Raw genomic sequence first — 26,657 nt, 5'->3', positions numbered from 1 at the left:
GCAAATATATTACATATGCACTTAATTTAGTCCACTTCGTGCTGCCCTCTGAAGGAACATATGCATTACTTCTGCGCAGAGTAATATTTCATTAATATAAAAGTATAACAATAAATGTTGTATTAGAGTTTAAGAGACCATAACTACTTCATTCTTGTGTTGTTATAATAATTGTGACTTTAACACTGCAATTATTTGTGATGAATTATTTACCTTCAGAAGTGCTGGCACTTGTATATTTGACATTTTTCTCTGTCTCTGGTTCAACCTAAAATAAAATGACTGTATTATTTATTAATTAATTAGTAACTTAACACCTTGGTTATCCTCTACTTTGTATTACTACAGCCAGTCAGGCACTTCTCCTTTTTAGAGGCAACACACCAGACTTCCAGAACACATACGTGGTTTGTAGAATAGTGAGCTCTGCGAGACTGCAGAGAAGGGGCGGCAGCTTAGTTAAGTGTGTGGAGGTTACGTGGGGTGTGGCACAAATTGTCAGCAAATATGAAGAGGAGATCCACTCCGATATATGATGTCATTTTAGACATGGAAATGGAGTTTAGGTGTGGAAAACATTACTGCTATCTTGCATAGTTTAATAAATACATTATAGGCCATATTTACTAAGCTAAGGTAATAAAGTACTGTATGTCCTATTGACTTGAATATTAGCAGCACTTATTAAAAATGGGTCTATATTTCATTGAAAACAATAATGTTATGGATGTGCTTTGTAAACATATTGCACAAACCCAGTGCAACTTAAACTTGGTAACCCATCTAAAACCAGAAACAGAGCTGGACACCCACTGTTAAAAAAGGCCCAGTAGACTGAGTCAGAATCTCTAAGCACTGCTCATTCCCAGCTTCAGGCTCAGCTCGAGGCTGCAATGCGCATGCGTCTGAATGCACCAAGGTTGTGTCACTTTTGGCAGCTTCTGTAGTTGGGGAAAACAAAAACAAAAGACAATTTGATAAGTACATTAGAAGATTATGGTGTCTATGTACTATTGCATATGTAGATTTTTTTGTAAAGTATTATAAATCTTCATAAACTGTGTGTTGTATGTAAAGAGGTCGTTATGTGACTTCATACATATGATCCATAGGGGCCTATTCAGGAAGCTTCGACATCACTGCAACATCGAATGTGTTTGCATGTTCCTACCGAATGTTATGAATTTTGTTAAAAAACGGTACTTAGTAAGATATATATCACTTGGTAAGTACTGTTTGGTACAAAAATGACATAGCACATGTGTTGGAATTTGCTTTTCAAGTGATATGTCCGTGCTATTTCCCTCCAGTCTGGAACAGCGGTGCAGAGAGAAATTGTATCTCCCTGCACAGCTCTTACAGGCGATCGTGCTTGTTTTATTTTCATTTTAATAACATAGTATCAAAGCAGGTGGTCTCTGGACCTGAACCCATTCATTCCCCTGCTTTCCAAGGTACATGCCTCTGTATCGGGTGCCGATAGCTACTGCAAGTTTAAAAGTCTCGCGTCATGGGCCATGTGACGCGGAAGAATAAAACTTGCCCGAGATGTCCGTACCCCATACTGGGGCCTCTACTTCGGGAAGCAAGCGGCCCTCGGACCTGAAATGAATGCAATTAAGGGGTTAACCCCTCCCGCTACCAACCCAGGACATAGAATCATGCTCCTCAGAGAAGTGATGTGGGTGGGGGATGGAGGGAGTTGAGACAAATTATCATTGGCTGCCAAACAAGTCATCTAACCGACCAAGGTCAGCAAGATACAGTTAACAGAAAAAGGACTCTAACAGCGCCTCTGATGTGCCACTAAAGGGGTACTATCACACTATAGAATGAATATTTCAAACCATGTAATGTCCTGAGGTTTTGATCAGATAGCTGAGTCCACGCAGGAGAAATCAGGTGACGATCATAACATGGGTAAAACCAATCATGTGCCGGTGTATCAAACACAGGACACTTTTTAGTCTTGGCTAATGAATCTTGGCAAAGAACATGGTATAAAGATACAAATGCAATTTGTTTAAACAAGATCTTATGACATGGCTCATTTCATCTGATAATGCCCCCGTCACTGTGCGAGTCTCATGTCATTGTTCATAACCCAGCAGTGTGAAATACCAGCTGATGCTATTTCTAAATGCTATGCTACACAAATTTACATAGGAAGAGGGCTGGCTGGCGTGGAAAAGGGGATACCATGCACTTCCTAAATCCATAGATTATATGTACCCGCGTCTCCAGAAAAACATCATTACAAATAGTATGTCATGGGGGTTTGGGAGCTTGTGCATTTTTTTACATCTCCCTGGCTACTAACACATGTAAAAGAAACCAGAAATACAGGTGATTCTTACAAAATATTAGACAGTCAATATCCACCATTTGTTTTTCCCATGTGCATTTTTGAACCTTTTTCGGCTCATTTGCCACATTTTAGTCTGTGATCCCATATTGCATCGTTTGCAATTAAACTGAGAAGAATACCCAAAAAGTACAAGGTACGGTTTGCAACACGTTTATCCCACAGAGGCGTCAACTCGAAGATAATGATGTGCCACTGGCTGGGACGAAACTGCAGTTACAACAATGTAGGGTTCTATTGGACTCTGGGGGTTATTCATTGAGGTGCGATAGTGCCAATCGTGTCATTAACGCATGGAAACGCCCATTCATTGGCACTGTTACAGTTCAGTGAAAAACCCCTGTATGCGATCCGACTACTTTATAACCTCTTCGGGGCTCAGCATGTACACATTTGGTTACCCTAATCATTCTGTGCATAAGTACAACTTGAAGCATTAATAAGTAAATTACAGGAATGTTTCTACCTGATGATCTCCGAGCTTCCTTCTGAAATATACTTGCAATGAGAGTTCTTTGAAACCAGTGACCGACTCCTTCAACTTCCCACAGAAGCTCTTGATCTCCTGGGTACTTCTCTAAATACTGCTTGCAAGCTGGAAGACAAAGCCAATGTCATGTACTTCTCCAATAAAAGTTACCCACAAGTCGCCCTACAGTATGCATTTATGTCTGGTGCACCAATATGAAAGGCTTTTACAATAGGTCTCTTGGTCTAATATTTTAAAATAGATATGTTTTAACACTTAAGCAACATGTGATACTAAGTAAACCATATTTATGTGTAATTGCATATACACTTAGAAAGCATTTCTATGGAAAAAAATTAGAGGGAGGCAATATTTCAACAAAAATCATTTAGTCCTTGCAAATAATTTGAATCGTTTGTTTGTGAGAAATAGATATATATTTATCACAAACCATTGAAATTATGGAAACTATATACAGCTGAACCACCTTATAACGCTGTGCTTGGGGTCCAAAGAATCACATTGCGTTATAAGCGGATCGCGTTAGAAATAATGCACAATTGTATGCATTGTACAGTAAAGTATTTAAGATACCAATAATTGTGTTGTAAAGTATTCATAAATACGAAAATTGGGAGCCACGCTTACATCGCGTTATAAGCGGATTCGCATTGTAACAGATCGCATTATAACGGGATTGAGCTGATATATATAGCCACAGTTCTCATTGGTACAAGATAATAAAATATATTTAAGCGGCCACACATTGCTACTATCAGAAATGATCAGGTAAAGCTAAATCTGTGGGTTTAATGTCTAGACTTAACCATTTTGACGATAAAAAAACCTATACAACACAATGAGCATCACAATATTAAACGTTGAAATCTTTGCCATTATTGTGTTTTCTGCATGTATTATTGAAAAAGAAAAGCATGAAACACCAAGTGATAACAACACAAGGAAAATGCTATGCTCGCACAGCTTTAAGAATAAGTATAAATAAGGCCTTGCATGGATATATATATCACTACACTTTCTGTTTCCATATAAACATACATGTATTTTTTAAATGGCAGAACCTCTACTGTACATCACTGGGGAATTACACAATGGGAAACGAATGAATGCAGCATACAGTATAAAATATAATGATTATGTAACAGCGGTCAGCATCGTGCAGAGATAGTGAGATCACTTCTCAAAGGACACACAATGTTTCATTAAAGATTTCCAAGAAGAATGGACAATTTATTTAAACAAATAGAGACCACAAAACGAAAAATAGGTTACAAAAAATGTTTTTATCCCGCAGCATAATCCAAATAGAGTAAGTTTACAGGAAATCAAGAAACAGGATTACCTAAAATTATATTAAAGTGAGGTAATCGTTAATATCAAGGATCTGTGCTCTTTATGCAAACCAAGTCATACACGTGTCAGTGTATAAAAAGGAGGTGCCCTACGTCTGAACAGCAGACTTCATACTTTACTAAATCTTTCAAAGTGTAGTAAGCTTTTCCAATGGTAACATTTCACAAATGCGTACTTTATATTTTCTTGCCTCCAAAGCTCTCTTCTCCTTATTCACAACTCATTCCTTTTCTTCCTTTGCTGCCACCACTTAGACAAAAAGCTTAACATTTCCTCTAGTGTGGGTGCCGAATAGAAACATGAGGGCGAGTGCAGGGAGTGGGACATAGGTGGATAAAAGTTAATATTCACAAAGGAAATGCCATAGTAATGCATGTATGCCAGTTTTTAATTACACTAAATCACAGATAGCATTATGCTTCATTCATTGAAACCTTTGGGCACTCACATATTTTTCACTAAGTTTAGTCCATAGGACAATCACAATTTGTTCATTCAGTAAAGCAGGGGTGCGCAAACTTTTCCACCTGCACCCCGCTGCCTGTCTCCACCCCTGCTCACGCCCTCCTCTTAGGCCTGGGACATAGTAACTTGAAGCTCGCTGAGGCGCGCTCCTGCTCTGCCTCGCCTGCTGAAAAGTTAGCTTTTTCCTGTCCTGCAGGTCGAGGCAGTGAGCGCGCTCTGGGGGTGGGGCGGAGGCGGAGCGGAGCAGAGGCAGAGCGGAGGCGTGCCAGGAGGCGGAGCTAGTCCCCCGCTCCCATTGTATGGGAGCAGTCACGTGACCGCTCCTCCGCTTCCCTGAGCGCCAAATTTGAAACTTCCCTGTCTGTTCCAATTTTCTGAGCCTCCGCACGCATCAGCGCGTATGCGGAAGTGGAAACTATAGCCGCGCTGATGACAGATGCAGGGGGTTTGTGCATCTGCTCAGCGCTGCTCAGCCCGCCTCTGCGAGCTTCCATTCACTATGTCCCAGGCCTTACCTGTTCTCCGGCGTCTTCTGACATCACAACGACATGTGACCCTTGCCATGGTGACGCGTCGCCAGAACCCGCCGGAAACCAGGTAAGGGACTTACAGAGGCCCCCGCACACGCTCTCCGGCATTTCAATTAAATGCTTTGGGGAAGAGCGCGGGTCGTCTGTAAGCGCCGCACCCTCCAGAAAATGTCACGCCCCCCAGTTTGCACACCCCTGCAGTACAGGAACCTGCTAAACTGTTGTTTACCTTGACGCAGTTGGCAGGCTTGAACCCTTTTTTGATCACAAGATGCAACTAAATGACTCCACTGCTATTAAACTTAGGATCAAAATGTAAAAATGTGACTAATAAATGGCAAGTCAATTTGGGAGGAGCGCAGGAATTATATATTTCCATTGTGATGTACAGTATTTAACTGCTTCAAATGTATGGGTCAAACGTGTTGCCGGGACCATTTATTCAGTAGCAGCCCTGTGGATGTATACAAACGTACTTATGTGGCAATGGTAACTTAGGAGTAACTTAGTGACAAATGGAATGCATAAAGAAGTAGAGGCAGCCAGGCCTATAATGTTATTCAGAAAAGTTGCCACTGTATAAAATGACTTGATATTAAAGAATATGGCATGAAATACACTTCAAATCAAGTATAGGTTACTGCAGGGGTGCACCCCCCAGGGGGGTGGGAGATTTTTCTGGGGGGCGCGGCGGTTGCAGAGGCCCCGCGCTCTTCCCCAAGGCATTTAAATTACATGCCGGGGGTTCGGGCAAGGCCTTTGCAACTCTCAACTTACTGTGATTCAGACATATTAATTGTATTGTATTGTATGTCTTTATTTATATAGCGCCATTAATGTACATAGCGCTTCACAGTAGTTATACATGTGGTAATCAAATAAATAACATAATATAAATAACAGATCATAGGAATAAGTGCTTCAGACATAAATGTAACATTAAGGAAGAGGAGTCCCTGCTCCGGGGAGCTTACAGTCTAATTGGCAGGTACTGTAGGGAGAACGTACAGAGACAGTAGGAGGGCATTCTGGTAAGTGTTAATTGGAAAGAGAATAGGGATTCCAGAGTTAGGTCAATGGAACACGTCTGTTGTATCTCACAGGGATTTAGTAGCTATCGCTGGAAAGGAATGAAACAGAATATGAAATGGGAATAGAATAGGAAACACTGAGAAATCTAGAAGGTTTAAGTCAAAAGCAGATCCAGGTAGCCTGTCCACCGATGGATCGATTCAGGCATACTTAAAGGTCTTAAGACTTTGAACATTTGCGGAAGACAAATGCAGTGCTTAGTTAAAGGAGGTTAAAAGCCCAGGAGACAAAGGTATGACGTCTGTGACATTTAAGGAGTAGAGTGAGCAGGTCAGAAGACATGAAGAAGGACTTGAATTCAAAGTAAGAAAGGTGAAAGGGGAGCAGCAAGATGTACTGTAGGAGTTGACAAATGATGCCTGAAAAGAGAGTTGGGAGAAAGGCCAAATGGTTCAAAGAAAGACAAGAATATATCCGTCTACCCAAAGAGGTCGAAAGGTCCGAAAGGGCTATATTTATTAAAGGCTATATGGATACCACAGAAATATAATTTATTATGAGTACAGAGAAACACTCTATTCTGTTTGGTATAAATTGTCCCTGTTTCATGGGCAGCTCAGATGATAAACTAACAGTAGTCAAAGGTATTATTACAGAATAGGTTTTTGAAGAACTAAATATTTGCATTGCTCTGGTGGCTAACTACAAGTTACGCAAGTGTCACAAAAACACATGTAGCAGAAAAATTACCTGTGTACATTAAAGATGACAATGGATACCTCAAACCAAGCGTCTCTTCTGTAAAGGAATCCACAAAATCTTCCAGCATCTGTACATTGAATTCTTTTCCACGATATCTCTTTCTTACAAACATGGTATCCAGAACGGGAAGCTGATAACTTTGAGTGACATACGAGGAGCATGTGCTTCCTATGATCAAAATCAAATGACATGTTTTTTTATTCAGGTGTCAAAGAGGTATATTAAAAAAAAAATCTTAAAGTTGGAAAATGTTATTTAGCTCTTCATCCTATGTTCTAGTACGGGGATTTTGAAACGGTAGCCACTGAAACACTGGTGGTTTTCAATGACTTTAATGGAGATCCCTTTTCTATCACTATCAGTATATTGGTTGGCTTGTGACATGCCACGTTTTACTCGGGTCTATTCATTTTTTTATGTATATTTATATTTTCAGTATTTATAATGACAATAATAATTAACAGAGTTGAGTATGAAAGCTGGTCCTACACATATGTATTAACATTGCCGTGTAAGCACATAGATGATGATGACCATATAATGCTGGAGAACATTGGCTCAGTGGCGATGGCAGGCGTTTTGAAGCAGATGAATCTTGTTCAAATGCTGGTGTCAGCCATTTCTTACCATGGGAAATTCACTTGGACCATGTTTACTAAGCGGTGCTATTCCATAAGATAATACGCCTTATGGGTTTTTCTCTTTATTCACCAGAGGCCTGCATTGCTTGCTTAGGAAACAAGCTGTATAGATCCTATAAATTGTTTACGTTTACATAAATCTAGAAACTGATGGCACGTAACCACATGGCCAGCCTAGTCTGCCAACAAAAATAGTTTTAGTTTGGTGTTTGAATATGGCCTCGTCCAGGGTGGCGCTGAGCGGGCGCACTCACGCTCGCCACGATGAGACACATTGCGACAATGTGAGCGGGCGGGAGCGCCTGCTCGGCGTTTAGCTGCTTGCCAAATTTGAATTTGCTGCTCGCAAGCGTGTCACATGGGTGGTTCGCCCAATGAGGGCGAACCAGCTCCGTGACGTCGTGGCTGGGCCCCCAGCCGAGCGCGCGCCTAGCCGGACACGAATCGCCCGGCCAAGCAGGGCGCAGCGCATGAGCGCCAGCGTGCCCGTTCTCTGCCTGGCCGAGGCCTAAGATTACAGGCAAAATGCAACTGACCTGAGGGTTTGACAGAATAAAATCCAATTGCCTCCCCTTTCCTCCACAAAATCTTTGCATAATCTGTGCTGCTGTGACAGAGAAATGGGACCTCGTTCCTCTCCATCTCTTGCTTTCGATATATAATTCGATTTAGGACATACAGCACCACCCTTTCCCCAAGAGACCTGACCTGCAAATATAATGCAACAAAGTAACGCATCACACAATACACCAACCAAGACATATCTACCACAATCACACACTTTTATCCTAACTTTGCTCGTGCAATTAGTTGTGCTTTTAGCAGCCAATACTAATGGTTAAGAAAAAAAAAAGGAGATTCAATAAAGCTGCAGTTCAAGCTGTCGTTTTAAAATATATATATATTTTGTTCCCATTCAATATGTGCATCAATACAATCTGCACACTGACAAGCGATTAGCTAAGCTGCAGATCGATCCGCTCTCCTGTAATCCACTGTAATAGATTGCTTGCTCAGGGTTATTTAATTCAGTTCTTGCACAGCATTTTGGGCAATGTAGGTCCTGGAATATGATTGACTGGGTAGTTACTAGATACAATTGGTTCACTGCTAGAGAGAGGGCGGGGCTCAAGAGCCAGAGTCTATCAGAAGGGGAAGTCACGTTGGAAATGCTTCCTATTAAAAAATGTCTTTAATACATTCTTTTTTTAATGTTACAAGTATTTTCTCATAGTACAGAACTGATTTATTTTAAAAAAACAAAAAAACACATGTAGGATATTGCTTGAACTGCTTCTTTAAAAAGTGCAAGTAAAGTGTATCTCTTACATGCGAGATGGTAAATACAACATTATTTTTATTAAACCCTTTAGTGCAAAAGAAACCTAACGTACACTGTGTGACGGTAGGGGTAAATATGGCTGATGTTAATAAAGGTTAAGACCTGCATTACCCCTACCTGTCAATAATACAGCTGCATTATATGCTGTAAATAATGTATTACGTCTTTTCCTGGCTCCAGTACCTCATGAATCAGGTGTTAACTTGATTTGCAGTTGGAAAGTGTCAAAGCTGTCTGCGACCTTTCCATGTAACTTACAGTATATTATGTTGCGGCTTTACCCACCAATCAGGGCCTGAGCAAGTAGACAGCACCTGGCCCTGAATGTTTCAAAATTGTGGGTTGGGTTAAGGGTATAAGAATGTAGGGAGGGGGACCCCTAGCAATTCAGAGCTTCAAATCAGATTACATGAGAGCCAGAAGAGTTGCAGAAGTGTTGCTGTGAGAGAGAAGCTGCAGTGTCCACTCCTGTGCTGGTGTTAGGCCTGGAGTTCTGTTCCAGAGGACATTGCAAGGAAGAGAGCACAGGGGAAATCTCTGCAAAGTCCCTCCAACTATCTCCAATTGGGTATGTGTGTTGTTTATGTCAGTTGTGGATACTTTTTCCAATAAAATAATTGTATAAACTGAGTAGGGAGGTGTCACCTAGCGTTACAGTTTGTAGGATTTTTAGTGTATTGACGGTAAAGTAATCATTGTCATGGGAGACCAGGACTAATAACAGGGATCAATATCGCCAGAGAGAACACGAGAGTATACAAAACACACAAACATCACACATACCCAACTGGGGGATACCCTGCATACCTAGTTGCAGGGACCTTCTTGCAGAGATTTCCTGTGTTCTCTCAGTGCCTACCGGACTGGTTTTCAGGCCTGAGACCAGCACTGGAGTGGACACTGCAGTTTCTTCTTGTCACAGCAACACCTCTATAACTACCTCCCCACCTTTTTATACACTTAAAACATAATATTGCAACACTCAGGGCCAGGTGCTGCCTACATGCCCAGGCCCTGATTGGTGGGTAGAACTGCAACATAATATTTGCAACATAACAAGGATACAGCAGGGAAAGGTCACAGACCAAGTTGCAACAATTCTCCTGCAAACATATAACCCCTGATTCCTGGAATGCAGGAACCAAGCAAAGACATACATATAATACAATACCAATGTATTACTGACAGGTAGGGGTAATAGCAGACTTAACCTTTATTAACAGCAGCCATATTTACCCCTACCATCACAATCATGACGGTAATGAAAATATGCATTAACCATGAGCTTAATAACAAATATTTTCATGATATGTCTTGTTTAAAAGTACTGTCATCTAATGTACGGGTGTGCAAACTGGGGGGCGTGCCCCTGACATTTTCCAGGAGGAGCGCAGTGGTTACAGACCTCCTGCGCTCTCCTCCAAGGCATTGAAAATTAAATGCAGGGGGACCACGCAAGGCCTCTGTAACTTCTCCTACCTGGTCTTTGGCGACGCGTCGCCATGGTAACCCGACACCAAATGACGTTGTGGGGGTCACATGACATTGCGTTGCCATGGCAACGTGACATCACATGACCCCGTGATGTCATTTGATGCCGGAGCCGAGTAGGGGGGAGTGGGGGCGCGAGCAGGGGAAGAGAGCAGGCAGGAGACGCAGGGAGGAAAATTTGCGCACCCGTGTGTTTCTTATATAGTTGCATATTTCAAAATCAAAGGAAGAGCTTAAGATGCTTTTCTGTCTACTTGAAGACCTCAGTTCATGAGGCATATAGTAGCAGGTCTCATCTAGTGACATGGACAAGACAAGGGAATGTCGCAGACTAGCCATGTGATTACGTTTTCAGATTGCACATTTCTTTTCCATGGATTTGCTTAGATGTTTTGCTCATGTCAACCCATACAGAAACAAATGCACTAAATTGAAGGAGTGGCTCACTGAGTAAATGCACTGACTCTGAAACCAATGGCACAAAGATTGAGGCAGCTGAACCTGGTTCAAATCCTGGTGTCAGTTCCTTGTGACCTTGAGCAAATGACTTTATCTCCCTGCGTCTTGGGCACCAAAAATTAGATTGTAAGCTCTATGGGTCCAGGACTCATGCCTGCAAAAATTGTGTGTACAGCGCGGTGTACACTGTCAGCGATATTAAAAAAAAACTATTATTATTAATTGCACCTTTCAACACTCACTGCCTTTTAGTAACATCTGTAAGTAAATACTCGCTCATGGAACCTCATATCTTGATATCTAGCATGTAAACACAGCTTCCTTTCTTGTTTTAATTTATTTTCTGCCATAATCAATTCTACATCGACCTTTTCGTCTCTTTTTTTTCAATTGAGTAAATATATTAATCATTGTATCTTTAACTTTTGGGGAATTGTAGCATCTCGGTGCTGCAAGACTTCGCAGGAATGTTAAACTCCATACAATTCTATGTGTACAGAGACCGGCTGCACAAGTCTGGGTGTGTTACAGTACCTGTTGAAGTCCTTCCCTGGACGGGGTTGAAGTCCTCACAATGTCATCGACTGCCCACCACTGATCAGCAAGATAGAGAGCCACAGCTTTGAAAGAAAAATGAAATGTGTTTTATACTGTATGTACCAGATGCTGTATCCCAACTGCTTCTACGTTTTGTACCTTTCCATGTTGGAAGGACTTGCAGTATATGACAGATTTAAATATTGCATATACTCCAAAACTGAAAGTGCTCAGGGGCTAAATGCATATATAGAAGACAACAGACTTTCTCACTGTGTAAAAATAGAGACAATGAAAGTGTTAACTAGCAGAATACACCCTCTTTGTGCACACCACATTTATGTGGGTTTAACGGTGACACTCAAGAACTTCGCTTAGCTTTTAAATCCCTTCCAATAGAAACAAAATGCAAATAAAAGGCACATTTCCTGAAGAAATATTAACATTTTAATTCAAATTCTACAAAACTGGAAACGCAGCTCAACCTCTTGTATACATGTGTCTGAGAGATAATAATAATAATAATAATAAAACACATTTGTTAGTTTGATTTGTCTATGAGATTGATTTATTGAAATATACATGTCAACATTGTGTTTTCTGTTTCCATTGCAATTATTATGTTTTAACCTCTTCATATGTGATTATTTAATACTTTTAGTATTGGGGGGAGGTTCCATGCAGAGTGAGCAGGTGGGGACCCAGTAAGAGATGTACTGTAGAGATGTCAACCTCCAAGGGTTATCTGTGGGATTTGGGGGATTTAGAACAATTATTGATATTTTAGCAGACATGTATTGAGTTTTGTTAATCAGTGAGACTACACCAAAGTCTATGAGACCACTTATGCTGCGAATTAGTGAGACTGACTCTAAATCAGAGGCTCACAGAAAATCAGTTGACAGGTCTAATACTAGAGTCAAAAAGAAGAGGATTTACTATTTCATACCATTTACACCATAATCATATAAAAATCAACAGTTCCACACACATTAAGGTGTAGGCCAAATAACAACTACACCCATTTTTTAGCATCCAAATTAAAACATATACTTTTTTTTTTTATAAATCTACTCTTAAGATAATATGAATCAACATTAAGTGAAGAGAAGGAAGGACAAATGTTGAGGACACTGCATGTAACCTCTTGTATAATGCCTTCTTCCCATGTTTTGGTTGTAAAGCATTCATTTTTCCCAGATAAAATACATTACTGTTGAACAGATGTGGTCTGAGCACTCAGCTGGTTTGTGTTCCAACTCCCAGCCCATCTGCTCGAGTATTCCGAAAACAAGATAGGAATTTATGCCTACGGTGTTTAGAGTAGCTGTGCTATCAAGGTCAAGCCCTTATTATAAGGTTTGCTGCGCGAATGAGATCCCCGTGACCTTCACACTATACTGTACCTGTGAGTGTATCTTCAGGTGCAAAAAGAGCAAGAACTTTGTGTGTTTGATCTCCTCCGTAAAGTGGCACAAACCCTACTGTAGAAAGGCTTATCGGAATCTGCAAAGAAATATTCTGAGTGAAGTTGCTACATGATTTAGAAACACATTTTTGCTAATGTAGCCATTTCATTACAATTATCTAGTTCTCACAAACAGGAAGCTAATGGGGGAGGTGGCTGTAATGTTTAACCCCTTCCCTACCAGAGAAGTTTGTAACACATTGCAACTCTCTTTTGGTTAAGAAGAGGACTTTGCTCTCTTGAATTTGCGAAGGAAAGGTTCCCGTGTGATTTACTCTACCTCTACTAATATTAAAAAAAAAAAAACATTGTTTAATTATTTGCTCTATTACCAGACACCCGCTGTGCAGATTCTGGCTTGACAGATGTTACTGTTTGCACTTACAGATTTGAACCAGTTTCCTATCAGTGATCACCTTTGTCCATCCTGTGGATGTCCGAAATGGCCACAGTGTAGAGCGCAGTAGTTTATAAACTGCGCTACCCTGAGTGCAGAACTACAGCAGTCCTGCACCAGAAGACCCTCTTGTTCAGTGGTGGTCAATTTGTCTTCAAGGGCCATCAACAGGTCAGATTTTCAGGGTATCCCTACTTCAGCAAGGGTGGCTCAATCAGTGGCTCAGTCGTTGACTGAGCCACATGTGTTGAAGCAGGGGTATCTTGAAAGACATGACCGGTTGGTGGCCCTTGAGGACTGGAGTTGGTCACCCCTGCTCTAGTCCATGTCTAGGGCACCCCCTAGTAATGTCAAAAAATAAATAGATAAAACACACGTTAAGCAGAGAAGATGCTGCTTAATAGGACAAAAACCGTATATATGATTGATTATTTAGCACCAGGAAGCCCTTCGTAACTTATACACGTATGACATAATACCCCGGAGTCATCAAAGCACGACTGGGCGATATACACCATTGACGCTAATGGCAGATATCGCCGATTCGGGCGTCATGCAGCGGATCGCCCTTTAATTATCCCAGGGCAACGACTCTGCACAACAAGATTCTACTACAACAATTGGTGTGGTAAATTACGGCTGCGGTCCCAGTCATCACTGTGCCACGCGCGCCCGGCGGGGGGGGGGGGGGGGGGCGCGTGCACAGTGCTAACCGCGATCTGCGGCCTTCAGGAGAGAGGGAGAGGTTGCGACGGGAGGGGCATGGTCATGACCTCACGCGGCTGGTTCGCCCTCATTGGCTGAACCGCCGGCGGGGGCGTGGCCACGGCTCCGTCGCAAGTTCCACATACAATTTTTTTGGGTGAGTGAGTGAATTCAGCACGGCTGCTGAATGTGTGCCGACGCATGTACTCGGCCCTGAGTGACTGGGGGGCCGGTGCTTGTTCGCACAGTGCACGCCGAGGCGTGCGCTGTGGCAGTCACTGGGACCGCAGCCTGAGTGACAAAAAGCACAGTGGAACTGTATATGTAGTTGTACATTAAGAACATAATGGGCCATGTTTACTAAGGGGGTTCATCATGAAAGTTCCATGTGGGACCTGAAACTTTGCTTTTCCACTGTTCCTGGCTGTCACATTAAATGGAGAACTTCATTATGAAATTATGAGTAGATCTCTTCTTTGTATGTCCGTCTTAGAGGAGAGCTGCACTTTGAAGACATTATACTCTTAAAATAAAAATATTAATTCAAAAGTATTTTTAGTTCCTAGGAAAAAATATAGTGCAACCTCTGGTGCCATAGTGCTCAGCACTATTCTGTAAATCTAGACCAATATCTCCTATAAGATTTCATGCAATGTACAGTATGGGATGTAAATGAAAGTGTCACTTGTAAGATACATATCAGTTATTTTCACTTGGTCTCTGCGAGCTGTTTACATTATTGTTCTTTGTTTACCCACTCTTGAACCTGCGTTAAAGAAGCAATCCAAACACTTTAAAATATATATATATATGTTTTAATTTAATATATGCAGCCTTTGTTTACCTTTATTGAAAAATAATGACCTAAGCTGCTGATTGATTGGTTCTCCCGTGATCGATCAGCAAAATCCTGCTTCCCAGGGTTCACTAAATGGCTGACTTTCAATTTCAAATCAATCCTTCAATCAGTGTAACTCAGCAGCTACAATGTATTCTTATATTACTAAGGTAACACTATCTATTGTTACAGTTTGCAGCTCAAACTGCTGGGAATATTGGTAACAAATGATCACAAACTGGAAAGTGTTGCAAAGATCTTGCACTGCTGGGGAGGTGTGCGAAAACCTGCTATAGAAATCAAAGGATGCTCTTTATATTAAAACTATTTAAAAATGGCATTAATAGTTGAATTTTAAAAATAAAACAAAGTAGTAAGTATTATGTAACACTACTGATTTTTTAAAAATTTTTTAACGCATGTAGGATATTGCTTGGATTGCTCTATCAGTCTGTGTAAAAACTTGCAAATGTATCAGCGACCATTTTAATCTGATCAGATACATTGTTAAAAAAATATATCTCCTGACTTTGACATGACACCCTTATAGCTATGTGGGATTGTGCTCCTCTCCCTGCATATCTGTGAGAACACATCAATTTCACTTTATTATTCCATAATAGATAACACGGCAAGCCCTTTCTTTATCTTGTTTGAAATTAAGTTTGCTGGAGGTAATTCTCTGACTCTGCATAAAGTTTGAGCTGTCCTGAGGGGAGAGAATTATCCAACTCAATAATCTTAGCAACGTGAAAGCCATTTTGTTCAAAGCACTGCTACTGTATACCAAAGGCCATCCAATTGTGACATCATTCTTCAGCTACTGCACGTTACCTCGCTCTGATTCCGCAGGGAGAAGTACTCTGGATTGCCCGGGTCACCACATCGTAGATCAGACAAGTAATCTTCTGACAAGCTCTCCAGTTCTTCATGGCTGCAGTTATCCAAGATATTAACAGGGAAGGCCATTCCTTAATGAGAAGGTTACAAACAGGAGTTACAGTCTTTTATGTTCACATTAGGTACAAGTAATTAGACTTTCCATTTAAGTACTGTACCTGTAGCAGTATGAACACATGGATGGTCCGGTACTCTTGTCAGTGGAAAGTATTCAAGCTTGAAACATTTCCACTGATTCAATGTCCATTTATTTTACAGGAGTACACTCACAAATAAAGCAGCTGCATTTCAGGGCAGCACCCCCTTCCCCAGTAGTAAACCCTATGCACACACTGCTGTATGTAAAAGATAAAACAAGATGGCGCGATGAGGATCTGACAATCCTGTGAATGCGTGCTGACGTATTAGGTTATCTGTATCACACACTCCACTGACTAATCTAACAAATAACAATATACTCCACATACAAGCCCTAACGAATCTCCACCCCTACAAATAGCCACACTAGTCAGTTTTATTATGTTTTACTCTATACCACCTGAGCAAGTTACAAATACAGTTATCATATCCACCCTCCACCACCGAGGGGGTTGTACCTTCTTTTTCAGGCTCCGCTTTTATAAAATCAGGCATAAAATAATACACAAACAGTGTAAAAACACCCAGGGACAGACCAGTTCGTGCGTTACTGTTGTTTTCTCCGGTTTCCGCAACATCCACCGCCGATCCGGTCGGCGTTCTACGTCACTTCCGGTTTCCTTGTGTCACACCGAAACTGGTCCTCCCGGCAACCCTACGCGTTTCAAAGGCAGGCACAACTCAGTACTTCGATATAGTAGTTAGCCAAGTGTCTGCGCACCTGCCGACGACGTAGCACGTTGACGCTGCAGCGTTTTGAGAAGACGATACATTTTGTCTTCTCAGGCGACTGCCACGTGACGTCAGCATCACATGAGCTGGTTCTGCCAATGAGGGTGAACCAGGTTCGTGACACGTTCGTCAAGCCCCCGCATTACCTCCCCAATCTCCAGCAGCCAAATGTACAGATCGCTGGGGCTGCAGGAGTGCAGTGTAAGCTCTGCCTAACTGTCTTCTGTGTCGCAGCCAGACCTGGCACTGAAGGGTTAACGCTGCGGGGGGGAGGGGGTTCTGAGCATGGACCCCCTGCAGTTCCATCGCGGTACACACTGTCCCTGGCGCTGCAGACTTTTGCCTGTTTGTCCGCGGTGCCAAGGACAGTGTGACTCTGCACTGGAGTTTAACAGCACAGCAGCATTAGTGGAAAGAGAGTGACATAGGGGTCAATATACTGTGGATTGGTAGATCACACTCCTATCGGCTGGAAATTCCCACTGACTTGAGTTTATATTCAGAGTTTATTGAATTAGCCCCATGGAGAAATCGAGCGAGAGAAACTCACAATTTTGAAGGGGTTTACATTTCCTATTTACCTTCGCTAGTGCTACAGTACCAGCTAGATTATGACACACATTTTGACACCAAGCTCGCATATTATGATAGAGTTGTAAAGGTGAATGCACTGTGAAAGTAGTCGACACAAAACACTGACAGTCAGCGCTAAGGACAGTAACCATGTTGGTGCCGCCTTTGCTGTGTTTTCAATCATTAGCACCAGTGGCAGTAATACCAGCGTAACGCTGTGTCTAAATGACCATGTCTTCCAAGACAATATAGACACATAGGCCAATTTATAACCATAATGCACTGTGATTTTCTGTCCCCTTGTTTTATGTTTATAATGATGTAGTGTCTGGGGTAAAGCGGAAGCTTGGAATGTATCTACTAATGCAATGTTGCCTATGCATCATTAATGATGCAGAGCTGCTGGCTGTCGTCCCAGGCCCACGCAAAGCCCTTAATACCCCCGGAATTACTATTCTATGGACCAGTCACTGGGAACCCTGCAATCATAGTATTCCATAGTACTTTGTATGCCAGGTTGTTTTTTTTTTTTTTTTTTTAATTCTGCATTTGCTGCAAGTTAAAAAAAAATCTATTTTCCGAATAATTAATAAGAACGTTAGCCATACGCTCACAAGTCTATATTCATATTTTGCACTCTCTCCATTTCTTATTAATGACAGTTACAAACGTATCCTACAGCAGCCTCTCTTTGATTACACGCACCTACCCTGCTATCACATTTGCACTATAAGCCGGAGGAAGGGACCAGGGGGCCTTGAAACGTTGCTCTTTACACCAGTGTCTGTCTGTACTCTCGTGTTTTCTATTTGAGATGTTTGCACATGAAAGTAACTCATTTCATGCTGATATCGCTATGCGCACGTAACATTTTATTTTGTACCTATATCCTTAGTGCTGATCCTGTGGTGTAATATATTGTGTGTGCAGCGGTATGGACACAGGATTACTCACTGGGTGAGTGCACGCTCTATTTGTTCCTTTTCTATAACATATACACTTACATGTTGTGCTGTCGCTGCACTTCATACATTGTGAGCTCTTTGGGACAGGGACTTCCTCTCACACTGTTTCCATTCATGTCGGTAGCACTCCGTTTGTATTGACCTTCTACTGTATTGTCTTATTCAGTCGATGCGTCTCTTTTAGTACAGCACTGAGTACATAGTCAGCACTATATAACCATAGTTGAAGACTTTCTAATGCATAATTATTGAGATACTATTCCTTACAATGAATGCAGGCCCTAGTAAAACAAAATGCCTGTGCTCCCTGCAGCTCCGGTTAATTAAATAGTTTTACTCAGCATGCAAAATCCAGTAAGAGCACAGACAGGAGTATGTTACTTCACAGCCGATGGGGAAGGGAGACTGGGCACAGCTGTATCGGAACCTTCCCCCCCAGGGTCACACCTGGGTCTAACCAATCAGGTCCAGATATACTGGACTGGCTCCGGCTTGTATATTCAGGAGCTACGTCAAAGTATAGTTCTGGGTGGGTCCTGGTGCTCACAGAAGTGAGGGACATGCCCACATTGTTCATGAAGATAACACCTTGATAAAGCGCTACGGCGTGAAATGCGTAGGTGGTTTTGTTACCTTAGTTTTTTACCATGACTAATTCAATGCTGTGCCCACGCTGGCGCTGAGTGTGCCGTGTGCTCGGCGCTTGCTGCTTTTACTTCCTGTACTCTTTATGCGGAAGTCCCCGCTCAGCTGACGCGGTGAACGCACGCTCACCCAAGCTTGACGCTTGAGCAGACAAAAAAAACCTGACTTTGCAGAGCGCTCAACTTGCCCGCAATGCCCCCCAGCTCCTGCTTGCAAAATAGGCAGGACACACGGCGCTCATGCTAAGAGAGTTGGTGACGTCACCGCTCTCAAGCACGAGCGCGGTCAGCGCCAGCGGGGACGCAGCCTTATTGGAGTGCACCTCTCCATTCATTTTTTCTCCTCTGGTAGTGCACCGTTCCTTCACGTTTTTCTTCTAGGCCAAAGTGACAGGACACTGTTGCTATCACAGCCCTCAGTGTGCTGTGACCTTCATAGCAACTACATGCCAGTTGTAACCAGAGGGGTCTGCAATGCATGTGTTGGAATCACCTCTAATAATGAAGAGGATATATATGGGGGCTGAGTGGGTGACAGGCTCTGGTGTTTCCTCGAGCTGGTAATGTACGGGTTATCTTATGATAGTGGTAACTAGAATTAATGCTAACTATTACTAGAGACTAGTATGCTCTGTGGTCATAAGCCTGTCAGGTCAATTACATGTCACATCATGTGCACTTTCCATGAGGCTTTCCTCTGATAGGCCAGATGAGATTCTGCCTGAATGAGCAAACTCCATGCAGCCTTGAGCAAACAGGCTCGTTAAGAAACACTCATGCAGAACGGATATTGAAGTGGAAGAGAATGTCCAAATAAAACAGATTTACAAAAATGTGCCCTGGTTGTCTCATGGAAACCAACAGCAGCCCTCAATCTGCGCAGAACACACTACCACAGGGTATGTGGGGTATTTTGATGAAACAAGGGAAATATAAGTAAAACCCTATACTATAATCCACTGGTTTTGTAAACTTTTTAAGAACTGTAGTACCCTTTAAAAGTGCATAGTGACTCCCTGGATCCCCACATTTGCTATTTTGGTGGGGGGATATATTTGTATGTATGTATAATTTTATTTATAAAGCGCCAACAGTGTAATCAGCACGTTATAAAATACAAGCAATGGGGATAAGAACATCAAGTAAATGCTAACACAAGGGAGACCCTGCCTCACAGAGCATTTATCAATAACGTCACTGATTTCTACTTGGCTTCTTCTCAGGAAACCAATTACACTGATACATTGGACATCTCCCTTAACACATTGACAGCCACGTCCCACCAATCTGAAAGTGGATAGCACAGATCATACAGGAATGGGGGTAGTGTATTGGATAGCACAGATCATACAGGAATGGGGGTAGTGTATTGGATAGCACAGATCATAAAGGAATGGGGGTAGTGTATTGGATAGCACAGATCATACAGGAATGGGGGTAGTGTATTGGATAGCACAGATCATACAGGAATGGGGGTAGTGTATTGGATAGCACAGATCATAAAGGAATGGGGGTAGTGTATTGGATAGCAGATCATGTGGTAGGCAATGAGGCCGCACACTGATGCCCATATTTACTAAGCGGTATTCCATAAGACCGCATTCCAGTGCTGGAATACACCTTGGGTTGTAAATGGGCAGTAAGGCGTCTTCCAGTGCTAGAATGTGAACAGCACCCCTTAGTAAATATGCACCCAAGTGTCATATGTATCAATATGTTTCTAATAGTGTCATAATAAATAAATAAATAATGTGGCCTTTTCCCTCCTATTAAGATGAATGTGCTGTATAATGTTATGGGAAGGCAACTGAAGCTCTCTGAGCAGCTAACTCAGGCTACACGATGTCAGCAGCAATCCCCACTAGCCACCCCGCCCTTTTTATTACAGGATTGGAACCAGGCGTTCTTCCATAGCAGATCCGAGCTATTTTCAGCTTTGGGGAGCCCCTCGTTCCCAGGATAAATACCAGTGAAGTTACCAGCATTACTTCCTGTTTTATAGGGGATATAAATGGCCATCCAATAGGGAGCTGCAACTGATGATGTTGCGGTGTCCGATTGGCAAGAGATTTGGCAGCCATTTTGTTCCCGTGGAGATTTTAACTGTGGAATTTCACTGGTATCTCAGAAATCGGGGACTCCCGGAGCTGAAAATAGCGAGCTATTGGGGCACTTTTAGGGTTTCTTGTTTGGGGAAGGCATGGCCTTTTATGGGGGAGTGCAAATTTAAGAAGGCAATGAATTTATAAATGGGGGGGAATTTGACTGCATGAGGTATTTAATAAGAACCTACTGTATTTGTCTATCCATCGTATTATACACTGCTAACAATATGGGGAGGATGATCAGATTTTAAGAAGCAGTACTGGGGAGATAAGCAGTGAATAGGGTTGCCAGGTGGCTTCTCCAAAAATACTGGGCACAATGGTAAAACTTGCAACAGAATTTTTTTTTTAAATGGGAAAACTTTATTGATATTATGTCGCAACAAGATAGGGATTCAATCATACAGACATTTGAGCGTACCCCTTGGGGTCTCCTCAGACTGATTGCGATGGGTCACAGATAATTTTGCCATTTAGGAAATATAATGGTATATTGTTGATGGGGGAGATAGTAAATGGGGAATCGTATGCCAGATTCTGTTAGGAGGATGTGTGGTGATAGCTTTGATGTTAATCTTTGAAAAAATTATTATCTGTTTTCTCTTTTTATTATTATTTGTGTTAATGTGTTGAATTTTGAAATTATAAGAATGATGAGCAATACTAAAAACAAGTGTGTGAAAGTATGTGTTTCTTGTAATAAATATATATTTTTTTTATTAATGTTTTTTCCTGTATGTAATGTTGTTGTTTAATGTTTGCAAACCCACAAAAAAAAACTATTTAAAAAATAAAATGGGGTGGAATTTGGGGCAGCAAAGGGTGGAGTGAACCTGGAGAATGGAGGGTGAGAAGAGCACAACTGAGGTTTCTATTTCTAAGTTTGTTAAATATGTACATTCTTCGACTGAGCCTCTGATTGAGCCACCTTTGCTGAAGCAGGGATATCCTTAAAACCTGAGCTGTTGGGGGTCTTGAGGAATGGAGTTGAGAACGTCTGCACTAATACACTGTTTTTTACGAATGATGCCATGACAGTGACTTGCGTGAGTTGCTTGGCACCCTGGTACAGCGGTAAAAAGGTTAATTATATGCGTACTGTACTGCACACACTCCAAACCTTATTTATCATGCACTCTGTACCCATTGATAAACAGAATCCTCCATTTAACGCTGAAACAGAGTTTCTATCGGTGTACGTAACATTAGTATTGCAAAGATATTTCAAAAGTATTTTTGACATTAGGAAATACATTTGGTTTTGTGTCCCTCTAGGTATGGAACATGTCACCCTCACAGAATCTTTACATAATCCCCAATTTGAGGCAACATTTTGCATTTTGTTGCTCACAAAACACATGACAAGTACTGCAAAGGATTCCTTCGCTGTCACCATTCTCAGAGGTAATCGGATGGAGAATAATGTAATCTCCTTTATCCGTATCAAGTCAACAAGCATTTTACTGACCTACATTACAGCAGCGGAGCGTGACGAGGGTTTTATTTATTGTAACGTGGGATTACGAGCCGTCTCTGCACAAGGCTGTTTTCCATGTTATTTTTACTCATATTTCTGTTCTTCGTTAAATGCGTAATCTCAAGTATAGCAAGTAAACAGGAAGACAATAGGTTAATCTTCCACAGATCCCTAGTAACACTGCACACAGGCTAATAGAATATATAGCAGGAATATAGTGCTTGTATTGCTAAAGGGAGTAGACTGAGGGGAGGATCCTGGTAATTGCACCCAAAAATAGGATAGAGCAATTACCTAAAATGCCCTATGGGCAAAACAAAAAACTTTTATTAAACATATATATAGACGCACATTGTCACGACGCAATGAATCAGTAGGTAATAAAAACAACTAAAACACAGGCACGGGTATATAAGGAGGTGGTGGTAAGATAAATATCAATTATACCACTACTTAAATGAATACCTCCTTTGATAGCTCCGATGGGGGTGGTATACGGTGGAGGTAAATATACCTAATGCAGATAGCGATCTCACCCGTGACCTCCGACGTTTTTTGTTTTGCCCATAGGGCATTTTAGGTAATTGCTCTATCCTATTTTTGGGTGCAATTACCAGGATCCTCCCCTCAGTCTACTCCCTTTAGCAATACAAGCACTATATTCCTGCTATATATTCTATTAGCCTGTGTGCAGTGTTACTAGGGATCTGTGGAAGATTAACCTATTGTCTTCCTGTTTACTTGCTATGTCAGTACCATCCCTTTGCACCGGCTATATTATCTGCTATCTTGTGAGCGGTGTACTATTAGTTAATCTCAAGTATGCCAGTTTGCAAAAAATAACATTCCTTGTTAATATCACATTTGAATCATACAAATAATAATCAACATTAATACACATATTACTGTTCTGTGACTGTTGCCTTTCTTATAATAATGTAGCACTCCAAAGATTCCTACTTGTTTCTAAAAGATTTATTGGGACAGGGGGGGAAATGCCTGATGCTCTCACCTTAAACAATGAACCCCTTCACCACTAGAGGGACCAGCACTGCAATGTGTTGCTGCCCTCTGACAGTGAAGGGTTTATTAAACTCACTAAAATGTGAGTTTCATGTGGTAAAAACAGAACCCTACTAATATTTCTATTATTATTATTATTTGTGGTGCCATTATTACTATTGTTAGTATCATGCACGGTTTCGTTTTTCTTTCTCGACTTTTGATAGCAGAAAATACCTTGGCAGAGCTGCACAATATTGTATGGGAACAAGAATGTGGAGGGCTGGTGATTGCCAACAATGCATTTTCCATCCAACTTACAGAGCACCCTAGTGTAAGAGCAGGTCACACATACATAAGAATGCAACGCTCGCAGCATCTTATAAAACACAGGTGGGCAACTCCAGTCCAAGGGCCACCAACAGGTCAGGTCTTCGACTGAGACACCGATTGAGACACCTGGGCTGAAGGCTGAAGCAGGGAAATCTTTCAAACTTGACCTGTTAATGGCAAAGGGGTCAGGAGCGCACTCTAAAGCAGGTTGGGTATATAAAAAGGAAGAAACAGAAGACCAAAGATAGTGTAGCACAGTAACACGTGAAGGATGCAGCGGTAAATAATGATGATATTACTCACATTTTATGCGAGCAATATATGCCTTTCCGTTGTTCAGAGTGACCAACTCAGGTTGTAGAACATCCACTGGAGGGGCAGGATACTCCCAAAAAGCAGACAAAGGAGAGGACACAGGGGTAGTGCAGATAGCTTTATAAAGAATGGTAGTAAAAACAGTAAACACTTAGGCTAAGGCCCCTCTGCACGCGCCCGCCTTGCTTGCCGGCGGCGCGTGCAAGTCACTGCACTGCGATTAACTTTTTTCGGCGTGGGGGGGGCGTGGCCAAATGGATCGGGTGGGCGGGGGCCATGACGAGGGGGGGAGCAGCCATCACTGGGGGGGGGGGGGGGGGGGCTTGGCCATGACGTGTGTGTGTGTGTCTTTGTGTATGTACCAATAAGGGGACCTGGCTGATATTGTTTTAGCCCTCTCAATACAACGTTCACACAAACATCCACCATCCACAAGAATCCACCCCCCTGCCGGGCGATCTCCCCTCCTCATTGGCTCACTGTCACACCACTTAACGCGTCGCCGCTTGGGATCACGATCCTCGTGTTCTCCTGCTGGCAGACGCGCCACAGTGCGCAGTGAGCCTTGCAGCGAGGAGGGACTGGGGCCGGCTCGGGAGGAACTCAGGAGCTGGTGAGTGACGTGCACGTGGCCGCGCGCACCGCCGACCGCAGCGGTTCCTCAGCCTTACAAGCATAAGGCTGCGTCCATAGAAGGACAAGCCGTGCTGAGCCGTTCGGACGCTCCGCGCTGAGCCCCTGCATCCTCAATGAGGATGTCTTTAGAGGGGGTTCACGCCAGATTTTTCAGCTGACAGCCAAGCGGTTTTTCAACGCGCTGTCGGCTGAAAACATCCAATCAGTGCGAAGCAGCGTCAACGTCACGGCGCCGTGACGTCGGCACCGGGACGTCAGTGCGTCGCAGGCGATTGGCTCAGCGACATCACTGCCCCGCCTCCCGATCGCGCCCGCTGGTTCGCCTGCATGTGCATGGAATCGCACAGCTTCAGCAGGCGAGCCTCAGCGTCAGCGCGCCTCAGCACTGCTCCCCCCCTCTATGGCCCCAGCCTAACACAGCAATGGAAAGTCATACAGGCATACCCTGGTTTAAGGACACTCACTTTAAGTAGACTCGCGAGTAAGGACATATCGCCCAATAGGCAAACGGCGGCTCGCGCATGCGCCGGTCAGCACGTCCTGAACAGCAATACCGGCTCCCTACCTGTGCCGAAGTGGCGAGACTATAGAGCCTGTTACAAATGCGTTATTTACATCAGTTATGGACGTATGTGACGATTACAGTACAGAACATGCATCGATAAGTGGGGAAAAGGTAGTGCTTCACTTTAAGTACATTTTCACTTTACATACATGCTCCGGTCCCATTGCGTACGTTAATGCGGGGTATGCCTGTATATTGCTAGCATAAACTGTGAGTAATATCCTCATTATTTACCGCTGCATCCTTCACATGTTACTGTGCTACACTATTTTTGGTCTTCTGTTCCTTCCTTTTCATATACCCAACCTGGATGGCAGTGCGCTCCTGACCCCTTTGCCGTTATCTCCATAGTGGATTTGGACCCTCTCCACCCCAGCAGCAGCACCCATTACAGGACGGTACCTATTTGACTTAATTTTTTATATTCTTTTACTATTTATTAATATACAGAATTTTTGCACTCGATTCTTTGTCCAAACCTGACCTGTTGATGGCCCCTGAGGACTGGTGTTGCCCACCCGTTATTAAACAATAACAAAGTACAGTTCACCTGATTCTTTGTTATAGTTACCGCAACCGTTTATTAGTGGATGTATTTATATCTAGCACATGCTATTTACTGACAAAGGCAAGCAGTGTTTGAAGGGGTTCTCTAATGAGGTGTTGCCTGCTGTACAAGTTGGCTGGCACAATGGCACAGCGATGCTAAAAGCCAGAGACAATCAGGCCTGTCAGTCACGTGATGGTGGAAAGATGCAGTTTAATGGCTAATGATTAACTGGAAAATCCCCAGCTTTCTTCCGCTGGTGGAGTTTTGCTTCTGAACGCAGCATTTCTTGTTTCAACGTAGAATAATCAGCAGAAAATGATATGCCATGAAAAAATGAAATCTCTGTACTTTCCAGAAACACCGGAAACAAAAATCGTTAACGCTTTACATGCCGGTTATATTGTTTTGCAAAGTGTTGCCTTAAAATATAAAACAAATGTCCATGTCTACTTGCAATTCTGTGCTCAATCACATCTATTTTACATTTTGGGATGAGGGCCGCAAATTTTCCACTGATTTGTACAAAATGCTACACATTTGTCAGCTAAGCGTCAGGAATGGTGTGACAATTTTACACCTCATTAGCATAGGCTTAACGTCATGTCATTGTAGCATAACGTTGCGTGATCTTCCAATAACCGGACAATAAGTACGTCTTGGCGTTACTCTGTTCCAGACCCTGAAATAGGGCATCAGCTCAAGTGGAGATAAGGAGGAGGGGAAACAACGCAGGGAAATAATGCCATGTTAATTTAATCATGCATAACTGTGGTGTCACAGAGCCTGGGTGTGAATAGCGCCAAGTTGAGGAGAATAATGCCAAGTGAAGTATGACCTAACACACATA

At 42.5% G+C, this 26,657-nt stretch overlaps 1 protein-coding gene and 1 long non-coding RNA gene across 5 annotated transcripts in view; one reads left to right on the top strand and one right to left on the bottom strand.

Annotated features, from left to right (window-relative positions):
- Positions 1 to 26,657, bottom strand: part of FAM169A (family with sequence similarity 169 member A) — a 55,143-nt gene that overhangs the window by 6,793 nt on the left and 21,693 nt on the right. For 3 of the 4 annotated variants that reach the window (XM_075591577.1, XM_075591596.1, XM_075591586.1), the window contains exons 2-9: positions 15,710 to 15,846; positions 12,874 to 12,973; positions 11,465 to 11,550; positions 8,175 to 8,346; positions 6,986 to 7,165; positions 2,832 to 2,960; positions 814 to 941; positions 214 to 268 (exon numbers count right to left, since the gene is read on the bottom strand). In XM_075591577.1, coding sequence (XP_075447692.1) covers positions 214 to 268; positions 814 to 941; positions 2,832 to 2,960; positions 6,986 to 7,165; positions 8,175 to 8,346; positions 11,465 to 11,550; positions 12,874 to 12,973; positions 15,710 to 15,844 — 985 coding nt within the window. In that variant the 5' untranslated portion in view covers positions 15,845 to 15,846. Of the gene's footprint in view, positions 1 to 213; positions 269 to 813; positions 942 to 2,831; positions 2,961 to 6,985; positions 7,166 to 8,174; positions 8,347 to 11,464; positions 11,551 to 12,873; positions 12,974 to 15,709; positions 15,847 to 16,449; positions 16,473 to 26,657 lie in introns of those variants that run through there. The other variant, XM_075591604.1, reaches the window with a different exon arrangement.
- On the top strand, positions 9,353 to 12,015 carry LOC142489948 (uncharacterized). The gene is made up of 2 exons (XR_012799966.1): positions 9,353 to 9,548; positions 11,370 to 12,015. It is a non-coding gene; the product is annotated as an uncharacterized LOC142489948 (long non-coding RNA).

This window comes from Ascaphus truei, chromosome 1 (genome assembly GCF_040206685.1).
Source record: "Ascaphus truei isolate aAscTru1 chromosome 1, aAscTru1.hap1, whole genome shotgun sequence".
Lineage (NCBI taxonomy): Eukaryota > Metazoa > Chordata > Amphibia > Anura > Ascaphidae > Ascaphus > Ascaphus truei.
The sequence above is the reverse complement of the archived record's forward strand: the minus strand, read 5'-3'. Positions and strand labels throughout refer to the sequence as shown.